The sequence below is a fragment of the Glycine max genome, chromosome 8 (genome assembly GCF_000004515.6).
Source record: "Glycine max cultivar Williams 82 chromosome 8, Glycine_max_v4.0, whole genome shotgun sequence".
NCBI lineage: Eukaryota > Viridiplantae > Streptophyta > Magnoliopsida > Fabales > Fabaceae > Glycine > Glycine max.
Window position 1 is genome coordinate 46,623,036 of NC_038244.2, and position 11,440 is coordinate 46,634,475.

Here is an 11,440-nt window from a genome sequence, read left to right on the forward strand (position 1 = left end):
GGGATGACTCATTGATTCAAGAAAGATAAAATATTAAAATTTAGTCTCCGTATGTGCAAAAAGTTGAAACAAGTTCATCTTCTCGTTAAGCTTCATTTTTTAACTCAAATGTTCATGTTTGCGTGGTACCTTTGAATCAAATTGTCATCTAAAAGAATGTCATGCATGTGTGCTGCTAATTAAGTAGGATTAATTTGTCAACATATCATCTATAGACTAATTTGTGAGTTGTGAATTTTTTTCTTAATTTAGTTTTTGAACTTAACAACTTGTTATCATTTTAGTTTCTAAACTTAACCACTTACTAATTTTTTGTTCTTGAACTTAATTGCATACTATCACTTTGGAGCCTGAATGTACTTTTGAACTTTTAACTAAGTCTAACATTGCATGTAAATTATTAGCATAATCATCACCATATTCCTTACTTCCATTCTATATCCCTCATATTTTTTACCTTACTCTTTCACACTTTGTAGTTTATCTTGACTTTCACATCTTTCATTTGCATGCAAAGGGAGATATAAGGTGAGTTAGATAATTAAATGAAAAGGGAAGGGAAAAAAAGTTATGGGTTCGATCCTTTTTACTAACAAAACTAACATTCTAAGAACTCATATTTGATGACAAAAAAAAAAAACATTTGCATGTAAATTTCACTATTTATTCAATTGAAACAAAATTTTAATAGGAAAATAATACAAAGAAAACATCTTAAATTTTTTTCTTAATAAACATTGTCTAATTTCTTTAAGAAGTTATATATGTTCAATTAAGATGTTTTAAATAGCTTCTTCTACTCTCTCAAGTAATCATTAAATTTAAAATTCTTTGATGTCTATATATTACTTGTGGTTGTAGTTCTTGAAAATAATTTTTGTAAGTTGTTTACATTTTCTGATATGTTTGATCTTTTCAATTTGATTATTGAATGTGTATCAAATAATCACATGGATCTTATGCCATTCCACCCACTTACACTTCCTTCGTCCTTAAAATTTTTCACCCTCTGCATTCCATAAGTGATCAACATAATGAAAAATGACACATGTTTTGTGTGCAACCAAAGGGTCATGTCCTCTAATATTTAGTTCTTGAGCAATGATGTGAAAACAACAAAGACTAAAAAAAAGAAATAGGAAAAAAATGTACTACACTTGCCCCATCAAAAAGATATGTAAGAAAATGATTCTAACACACACTTTTATTTATCTTCCTTTTGCGATTCTCAAGTTTTTTATGTGTCTTTTCATGATTAATGTTATTCCATGAAATAGATTATTAATTAATTAACTAATCTAACATTTTACACAAATTAACAGCATATAAGATAATAATTTGAGTAGAGTATAAGATCTAGTTCGGAATCTTATAGAATCTTTTTAGCAATGTATCGAAATTAACTACTAACTACTACTATGTAATTACTTGAAAACTAATTTTATATTTATAGCATAATTTAAATGGCGGAATTGGTAAGAGGAAAGTAAAAAATGAGAGATGAAGTATAGAAGTGAGCGAATATGGTAATGTCTATGCTAATAATTTACAAATAATATGTTTGAAAGTGCTTTAAAATTTCCATATTAGAGATACTGTCCAGTTAGGTGTTCGATAAATCATCACGATTTTGTCTTTAGCAAAAGACGTCTTAGTGGATTGAGAGGAAAAAGTATTTGTAAACGACTTTTTCCTCTATTCTTAAACAATGTAAGACTTTGTAACTATTAGAACAAGTCTGATAGTCAAAACTAAGAGACAAAAGTGGCCTAAACTCTTCTTCTAAAGCTAAATGTTCTTACCGAGTCCTACCTCGACTGATCTTGTTAGCTGTGGTCTCCAATGGATGATATGATATATTTCCTTCGCGTTTGCCTCCTTCGGTTGGCGAGTTGTGGATACCTACGAAGAGACGCTAATGCTTAAGTCAATAGGTGTTTAAGCAAATATTCTGTGTAGTAAATAGTACTCATCTTTCTCCTCCGACGTTGTCTTCTTTATGTTGACTGTACGTAGCTAATGACCTAGTAACTGTCGAGAGTATTGACTAGTGCGGACATGTGTATATCGTGAGTGGTTGATTGACAACGACCAAATACTTAGTGGACCCCTTACGGTACAATATATAAATAAGAATATTGTGAAGCTGTTGTAATTGGAATTATAAGTATAAAATTTAAAGAAAGATTCAACTAGGGACTAAATAAAGATAAGAATATATATAGAGAGAGAAATATTTGTCTGTTTGGTTGACGTGTGTTACATGTCCTTAGACGTTATTGGAAGAGTGTGTTAGCTAGGAAAGAAGAGAGAAAATAGATGAATGTTTTAAGTGAAAGGAAACTGAAGGGATGAGAAAAATGAGCAGTCATAAAATTATCTCGTACATAGAAACGGGACCTTTCATGTCAGTGTAGACATTAAATATAATAATTGAAAGACAGAAATTGAAGCGTTGACAAATGGTGGATGGTCCACTAGAAAGAAATAATTAATGTATGTAGCATAGCCCGAGAGGGTTATATAATGGGCAACAGGTGGCGGGGTTGGCCATGCCAATTGCCTAGTCTTTACCTGAAGGTTAGAGACGCTTGTGAAGTGATCAACATAATATCAACCCTACCCTCAATCTCTTCTTCCTATTATATATTAGTTGCCTCTTGGATCGATCGATCTTATCATGAACCAACCCTCCCTTGTTGATTTTTAGTCTAGTGATCACTCTTTAACTTTGTTGCTCGGCTCAGCTATATAATTTGCACAGACGTAGAAATAATAATGAGGCCAAGGAGTAAAGCCATGTTTTATTTGGTTTACGATAGGGGTTGACATCCATCTCCCTCCATAATTTTTTTATTTTATTTTATTTTCATTTTCCTTCCTAATCTAAGCTATATTAGTGTATATAGTTTGTTTGAATTATAATTGTTTCCAGAGTGAAATTAATTAAATGGATGATGTTGATGAGAGTACTAAGAAGGGAAAAGGGAATAAGAAAGGTGGTGGTGGGCTGATCACGAAAACATGGGAGCGATGCAAGTCCATAGGACGAGGCCGAAAGGTAACTTCTTCTTCAACTAATACTAATACTAATACTATGAGAAGCAAATCATGGCCAAGGCGTGACCGAGAAAACAAAAACAAAAACAGTACTACTATTGTGGCCCCCGAAGGTTGCTTCTCGGTGTATGTTGGACCCCAAATGCAAAGGTTTGTAATCAAAACCGAGTACGCAAGCCACCCCTTGTTCAAGATGTTGCTCGAAGAAGCTGAATCTGAGTATGGTTACAACAGCCAAGGCCCTTTGGCCCTTCCCTGCCACGTTGATGTCTTCTACATGGTCTTGATGGAAATGGGTTCTGATGAAACTCAAACCACTCCTCAGGGCTGTGCCTGCGTTAAGCGATCTCCCTCTGCTTATCAACCTATGAAGTACCAACACTCTCCCTCTGCTTATCAACCTATGAAGTACCGACACTGACACGGATACGGATACGTAGACACCTCACCTCTTGAAAAAGTTAATGGGATGTTAATTTATCAGTGTCGATGTCGTGTTGGACATGGACACAAACACGTGTCTGACACTCGGACACGGCAAGAGGATAGGGTGTTCATGCTTCATAGTTATCAACTTCTTCCTCCTCCCATAAACCACTTCTAATATTCATGTACTAATCATCTATTGAAATTTAGTTTTCTCTTTCTTTAATTTCCTTTCTGGAATTCAAATAAAATTACTGTATCGTCTATTGAATATGCCTCTTGTTTCTCTATCACACAATGACTACAAATATTAGTGCCGTGCTGCCTGCTCTTGGGTTTCACTATTTACGTATGTGTAATCCTCTTTTTTTAGGTTTACCTCTGCAATTAACTCTTTTTTAAAATTTAGTGGAAGAATTGAATTCTTCTGTGTATAAATACGCAGTTCTCCTTCCTTCCAATAGATCTCTCACTCAGGTTATATTCATTCATCTCTAATAAAGATACCATTAATGCTACCTTTAACACTCCAATACCTATTTTATGCTGGATCAAACCTAGAAACCGCTACAAAATGGGTGCTATAGTGTACAAAGCTGTGATAAAGGATTGTCAAAGTATCGGAACAGCTTCCATCGGGTTGAATTGTCAATTAGAAGGAAATAGTTAATTTTTATTAGTGAAAGAATTTGAATTTATAATTTATACTTCTCTTTATTTTTAATTTTCATTCATCATCAAATAATATACCTCTGAGCAACTGTAAATATTAATTTCAATACAATACACAGCTTATGCCTTTTGATTTTTATTATTCACATTTATCGTTTGAAAAAAAATGCAAATTGGAACAATAAATCATGGTTGGCAAATGCAAATTTGGCTAATTTTTTAAAAAGATAAAACTAGTTTATATTCATATTGGTTGTGTTGATTAATTTGCATTTGAATTTCAAGCGAGATTTGTGTATTTGTTAATTTCGGTCAATAAATTTTTATTGGTTGAAGAAATTAATTGATTTAAAATTTAAACAAAAGTTAAATGTTATGAAAGAAAATAAATATATAATATAAGCACACTTACTTAAAATCATGCTGGTGAACAGTGAACACGATCTATAGGTTAGTGGCATAAAAAGAGTGGAGATCCTCTCCAGTGAAGGTGGGTCTTACAACCCTATTATTGGAGTTTTTTAATACTAGAGAGAAATTTAACCCGCATAAAACGGACTAGTATTAGCTCACCAACGTCCATAATGAAATAACTTAATAAATCGTGACTTATGTATCGTAATGAAATTGTATATTACTATTGTTATTATTAAATAATTCATTGTGTAAATGTTTTTTATTTTTATAATAATTATTTAAAGTATTTTGTAATTAATTAATAATATCATAAAAAAAATCTGTTATTAATTAGAAAGGATGCATCAAGCATGAAGGATCGATCTATTGGGCGGTGGAACGGCTGAAAAGATGTTTATGAAGCTAATATTGTATTTTTGTCAAGCTTTGATGTATCAAATTAATATTAGCACTTAAAGAATGACGTGGAGGTATCAAGCATAATTATATTAATAGATTTTTTATTTTATTTTGTAGGACGCATCAGGCATACACAACGGCGGTGACAATACAATACTGTATCACAAAATTACAAACATAAAATATCCGTTTGACTTTTGTAGAGTTTAATAAGCAAAACACCATAATAGCCTATTTCTGATGTTAATAAGTGAGAGGTGACGTGTGATGTTAGGAAGAATGAATATGCAATTTGAATAGTTTACTCTGTGTTTAAAATGATTTTTAATCAATAAGTATTTTGCTTATCATATGGGAATTTTAAAATTCAAGTAAAGTTTATAATTATAAAAATATATAAGTAATTTATGTAAATTTAAATATACATATATATATATATATTAAAATATTTAGAATAAAAAATATGTATAGTTAATTTAAAATAAAAAATAGTAAGAATATATTAAAAGATCTAGTCACTCTTTAAAGAGTAAATTCTAAATAAATATACTAAATAAATATATTAAAATAATTAATATAAGAGGAGAAGGAAAGCAGTTCAGTTGACATATAGAAAAAGAACGAAAAAAATTAATATAAAAAATTTACGAGTGAATATTTGACAGAATAAGCAATTGAGAATCGGAGAAAACGAAACAAAAAATGAAAGTAATTACATTTATTAATTTTTTTCAATATTTTAAAAATATTAATTAAAAGTAAAATATCTTGCTAAAAACTAATGAAAGAGAATTAGATTTTAGTAAAGAATTGTAAGTAATATTTTAAATATAACACACACAAAAATTGATTTTTAATTAATTATTAATTATATATGAATTATAAGATTTTGATTTATTTGAAATAAACCTAGTTTTATAAACTATATTAGTGACTTTCTATGTTGAGTTCAAACAAAAAAATTAGTGACTTTCTCGGCTATATGATTGTTTAGGAATTTTTTTTCTTCTAAATTATCAAATGAGAAAAAATTGTAAATAAATACCTAAAAATAGATAAGTTGTGAAAAATATACAACTTCTAAGTTTAAAGTTGTAAATTATTTTATTACTTTTTTTTCCTAAAGAGATAAAAAAAATTTACGACTTCTTAATTTATTTAATAAATACCACTTTAAAGTTGTAATTAGTTTTGTCACTATGTGACTTTTAAATAATAGATGGACGTAATGTTGGCGTCAGATAGACAAATTGAGATTATAAAACGTGCAATGATGCACCTGTCCATTAATTTATCCCCCTTGGCAAGTTTGACATTAGAGCCTATTCGCCTACCCACGTATAGATTGGCTCCAACAATTTCATTTTAACCCTGTTTTCATTATCTTTTAATTTATAGGGCAGACAAGACTCTTTTTAAATAAAAACATTAAATTGTGTTAATTTAAACTTGATTACAGTTTTTATTTGGCTAAATGTTAGTTTAGGTTCATTATTAAACATTAAATATGTTAACAAGAAAGTGAGTTAATGCTTATTGAAATGATGATGTGATATGTTAACTAAAATAATATTATTTTAAATGATTTTATTTTGTTCTTTTTTTATTTTTAAATGATTCTATTTTGATACTTTAAGTTCTAAAAAAATTTAGTTATAGTCCATTAGGTTTGCAAAATGTTAAATTGTGATCCAAAAAATTATAAATGATGTTAATGAATATAATTAAAGATATTCTATTAAAATTGTTTTCCGTTAAATGTATTGGATGTTGTAATGTATTTACAATTTATAATTTTTTTAGCATTATTAATTGACTCATGTGCATGTGAAAATCATTTTAAAGTTAGACATATTAGTGAAGTGCATACCGGCACATAAATAAATCAGTGATGCTAAAAAAATTGAAAACAATCCATACATTATAGCATCCAACATAAAAACAAATCTAGTAAAGTAGAGTTGTGTTGCAGCATATTCAATCTTTAATCTCTTCTTTATCCTAGGTGAGACACTACCTTCCAAAACAAGATTTGTAGCTTTGACAATCCTTTACAACATTTGCTTAGAGAAGTACTTCTTGAAGTTATTGTACAAGCGTTTAAGGCATAACCTTTGTGACAATTTTGGTAGAATCCCTCAATTACATTCACTTGACATTGAGATCATATTTAACTGTAAGGACAAAATATACCATTTCATAAACCTAACGGACTATAATGAAACCATTTAAAAAATTCACAAATATCAAAATAGAATCATATAAAAGCATAAGGATCAAAATTGAACTATTTAAAATAACATCATTTTAGTTCACATATTATATTATCATCTCAAATCAGGGCTAATAGAACATTACATTCTTTTATCAACATATTTAACGTTTCAGTTAGAAAACATCAAAATGAAATATTTTAAAAATATAAAAAATTAAAATAAGACTTTTAAAATTTAATGTAAAAAAAACACAATCATAAAAGACCAAAAATAACATTCAGCCTTTGTATAGAGCCTGTTTGTTTTATCGTTGAAATCCATTGACATGCGTTCAAATGCACCGTTTTGTGAGAAGTAATAAATCTTTAAACGTACCTTTGGACCTTCCACGACGGAAAAACAATCACACACTTATTTTCATTGAAGATTTTTCTTAACGAACCATTTTTATTATTATTATTACGAAGTGTTTAGGGATTTCAAAGGCTGAGGCCCACTTCATACCCATTCCTTGATGAGCTTCCAACTTTTTATTCTATTAAAAAAAACACTTGAGCTCAATTGGCCACAATATGATGACACTGATTCTAGATATTTTAATCAATGGTAAGAATCCATCTTCCATTAACTCATACTCTCATTTACATTATTTCAAAGATTAAAAAGCCTCGACACATTAAAACTTAGGCCTGTATCTTTGTGGAATGTGATGTGAAGTTTGTCACCAAAACCATTGCCAATAAAGTGAAGTTAAACTTACAACATATTTTTTAGCAGTCGCCAGAGTGCTTTTGTACTTGGAAGGTTGATTGAGGATGATACTTGATTAATTTATGTGAATGATTCTACTAGAAAAAGTAAGGGAAAACTGAAAAGGCAAAATAGTAATTGAAACATTGAAAAAATATATAAGAATTGGTATAAATTTTGTTTTTGCATTTAAATCCTTGACACTCGAGGTTAGAAAAGAGTAGACTAGAAATGACAAGTCAAACATTGCAATGTTGTTCGAACCTTAGGAGAGAACCCTTTAAGATTTAATACAGCCACTATCATCAATTGTCGTCTTTTTCTCTATTGCTCTATTTTATTTCGTGTTTTGGCGTTTTGCTATATTTCCTTAGGTTAAGGGTATATGAACTTCATGGGAATCCTCTGCAGTTGAACTCTTTTATTCAATACAAGTTTTATTCATGTGATTGAGTGATCTTTTCTTTTCTTAATGCTTCTTTTTTATTGGCCATTACTTGAAGGATTTCAAGTTGTTTTCATAACGAGGAATCTTGTAAATGCAATTGTAATTGAGTTAGGTTGTCTCTCAAAAAATATACAATCATCATTTCTGAAAAAAAATTAAGGCCTTTGTTTTTCTTCTTCTAAAGGTTTCTTAATAAAAAAAATTAAAACAATATTATTTTATCCTTTGAAGCAAATAATGTATTATTCTTGTTATTCTCAAGTTAAAAACTACATTATTTTTTGGTGATACGTCACAGTTAATAAAAAATTCATTTAACATGGATTTATGAAAATAAAATATTAGGGGGAAAATAACAACCATGAGAACAATATATTCTAATCACGTGTCGTATTTTAATTTGGGTAAAAAAGACATAAAACAAAATTGTAATTTTAATATATTAATGAAAATAACATAAAATAATGCTGCAAAACTATGTAGTGTATAATTTTTCTTAATTTTTTGGAGCCATTCTAGTATCAGGTGCATCGCCCCTCCGAGCTACGTTCAGGCCAGGCCTGCTTCACGGTAGAATTTACGATTATTTATTATGCTTTATGTCGTACGGAGCTGCAGGCATATTCGCCTATAAAACTACTGCAATGCAACAAAGGAACATGTGAAGAACCTTCTTTCCCTAAGGAGGAAGTGGGAATAAAATTAAGTATTGAAAAACTGGAATCCAACAAATATGTGTGATTACTATTCTTTCAGTGCCCGGTTTTGATAGCATCATGTCACAAAACCAATTGAGATTAGAAGAAATTACAGAAATTTTTATTCATCCAAAATGTTCTCTCTCTCATGTGTCATGCCATTGCTTGCTCTAAAATTTACTACGTCGGTCTGACATCTGTATAACATTTTTTATTTTTACATTAAATCAATGGCTTATGCATGTGATGCAAAAAAAGTACTAACAATAACATTTTGATGTACAATCAAACAGATACCTAGAAAATTACAAACACCTTCAATTTAGAAGAATTAAGCATGATATTCTGCTTTAAATAAATTAAACAAAGTTGGACATCAAGTTATGTACTACCAACCAACATGTCTTGGTTGAAGTAAAATCCTATGATCCCTTTTTGTGATCACTCGACATATTATTATTCTCGCTGTGAGCTGCTTTCCTTTTGAGTCAGGAGCAAAGCATACACGTGACGTGATCAAGCAAGCAATAAAGTTGAATTTGCTGAATTGCACTATACGGAGTAGTTTCTAGTTTCTATACTGTGTTCTTCACCGCTCAATCACATGCTTCCATAAAAAATTTCGTACCCCATTGCCCGGAGGCTCTTCGTTATGCGAAGGTATGGGGGAGGGATGTTGTACGCAGCCTTACCCTTGCATATGCAAAGAGGCTGTTTCCGGATTCGAACCCATGACCAACAAGTCACCAAGGCACAACTTTACCGCTGCACCAGGACTCGCCCTCCATACAAGAAAATAAATAAATAAATAAATAAAGAGTTGGAAATTCTAGGGAGTTTGGTGTTGTGATTGTGGTATATTAGGCGGAATATGAGGGATCCAAGTGGAGGGTGGAGGATGAGAAAGGGAAGGGATAGGAGGTAGCCAAGTTGATGGGGTTGGAGGATATTGTGGGAAAGGGAAAGGCAGAGATGGTATTGGTGGCATTGATTGCAAAGGAGGGAATGGTAGCTGAGGCCAAGGGAAGTAGCATTTTGAGGAGTTGAGAGAATTTGGTAATTGCAATTGCTGATCATGTCCACACAAGGTAGTGTTCTTTTGAGGTGGCTTGTAACTGAGGCCACTCAAGGTGTATACACACAGGTTATCTTGTTTTGATTTGACTGATATCTGACGTGTTGTGCTCTTGAGAAAGGGAACATTGCAAGTGGAAGTGGAGCTACTTATCAAAGTTGCTTGGCAGAGTGACACAATTGTTGAACCATCCATGCAGTTAACTCCATCCACCGATGGTATGTCCAACTTGTACACTCCATATTGGTCTGTGGTTCTGTTCACTGAGAAGCTTATCTGCTCGCTAGTTTTTGGTGAGGTTGCTCTAAATCTGCACTGTATGTGAACCTCAACACCTGATTGAATTAATTGGAACAAATAAACAAACCAATGAAACAGTGCATTGCAAAATTGAAACTCTTAATTGCTTTGCTTAATTAATTGGCTTACCTTGCAAGAAGTAGCTCTGTTTAGAGAAAGTGCTGGTGGAGCAGGTATCACAATAAACAGCTCCCACCACACTGATGTGAGAGATAATTGGACTTGGAGATTGAGCAATGAGCACAAATGGGCAACTGAAGAGAGATGTAACAAAAAGAAGAAGGAGAATAGGAAATTGATCCATGAGAATAGTGAAGGTTCTAAAAATTAAAGCATTTGTAATTGTATGATGATTGGTAGTGGGAACTGGAAGGGCAACAATATTTTATAGTGAGCATAGAATAGAAGGAACCCGTGAGTGTGTAAATGGTACTGTGGTAGGACCAACAACAATAACGGAGTTGAAATTTTTAATGTATTCACTACAAACAAAGACATGTGAAGATGTTGTTGGCAGAATCATGGGGTGGATTTGGAGAGTTGATCGACTTTGGTACGTAGTCAGGGTTCATTTTCTTCTTTTTTATTGATTGATAGGAACAACACCCATATTTTAGTCGGTCATCGAAACTTTTCTACCAGTCTGTGCAAGACATGTGCGTCTTCAAATTATTGGGGAATGATGATTTAAGAACAATAAACACGTTACTTATGGCGGAGCTTGTTAATCTGCTAACTAAGAAAACGGATAACTTGTCTTGTTCTAAATTGTGAGATTTTCTAGTTTTAACAAGTTTTTGAATATTATTTCTCAAATAAATTATATGGTGAATTGTTTGGAAGTTCCATTTACTCAAAGAATCGAACATAACTAATCCAAGCAACTGAATGAATATTAATTCATCACAACTCCTATCTAATTCCCTCATTCAATCTTTACTTTAATTCCGTATAAATAAAACTAAACAAATAGGAAAGC

At 31.3% G+C, this 11,440-nt stretch overlaps 2 protein-coding genes across 3 annotated transcripts; one reads left to right on the forward strand and one right to left on the reverse strand.

The window, feature by feature from the left end:
• Window positions 1-2,538: 2,538 nt before the first annotated feature.
• LOC100799988 (auxin-responsive protein SAUR71) lies at window positions 2,539-3,752 on the forward strand. The gene has a single exon (XM_006586220.4). It carries the CDS (start codon window positions 2,951-2,953, stop codon window positions 3,479-3,481), a length of 531 nt encoding a protein of 176 aa, XP_006586283.1. The 5' UTR covers window positions 2,539-2,950; the 3' UTR covers window positions 3,482-3,752.
• Window positions 3,753-9,182: 5,430 nt separating this feature from the next.
• On the reverse strand, window positions 9,183-11,395 carry LOC100800517 (actin cytoskeleton-regulatory complex protein PAN1). 2 transcript variants are annotated; one of them, XM_041017726.1, is made up of 3 exons: window positions 10,591-11,395; window positions 9,868-10,496; window positions 9,183-9,693 (listed from the first exon to the last, which is right to left on the reverse strand). In XM_041017726.1, the coding sequence occupies exons 1-2, from the start codon at window positions 10,763-10,765 to the stop codon at window positions 9,916-9,918; spliced, it is 756 nt and encodes a 251-aa protein (XP_040873660.1). In that variant the 5' UTR covers window positions 10,766-11,395; the 3' UTR covers window positions 9,183-9,693; window positions 9,868-9,915. The 2 variants fall into 2 exon arrangements, with proteins under 2 accessions (XP_040873660.1, XP_003530903.1); XM_003530855.5 differs by having other exon boundaries at window positions 9,183-10,496; window positions 10,591-11,326.
• Window positions 11,396-11,440: the final 45 nt, after the last annotated feature.

Coding starts and splice junctions, on each gene's coding strand:
- LOC100800517 (XM_041017726.1), bottom strand. CDS start 10,765: ATGGATCAATTTCCTATTCTCCTTCTTCTTTTTGTTACATCTCTCTTC. Junction 10,497..10,590: donor ACAGAGCTACTTCTTGCAAG/GTAAGCCAATTA, acceptor TAATTCAATCAG/GTGTTGAGGTTCACATACAG.
- LOC100799988 (XM_006586220.4), top strand. CDS start 2,951: ATGGATGATGTTGATGAGAGTACTAAGAAGGGAAAAGGGAATAAGAAA.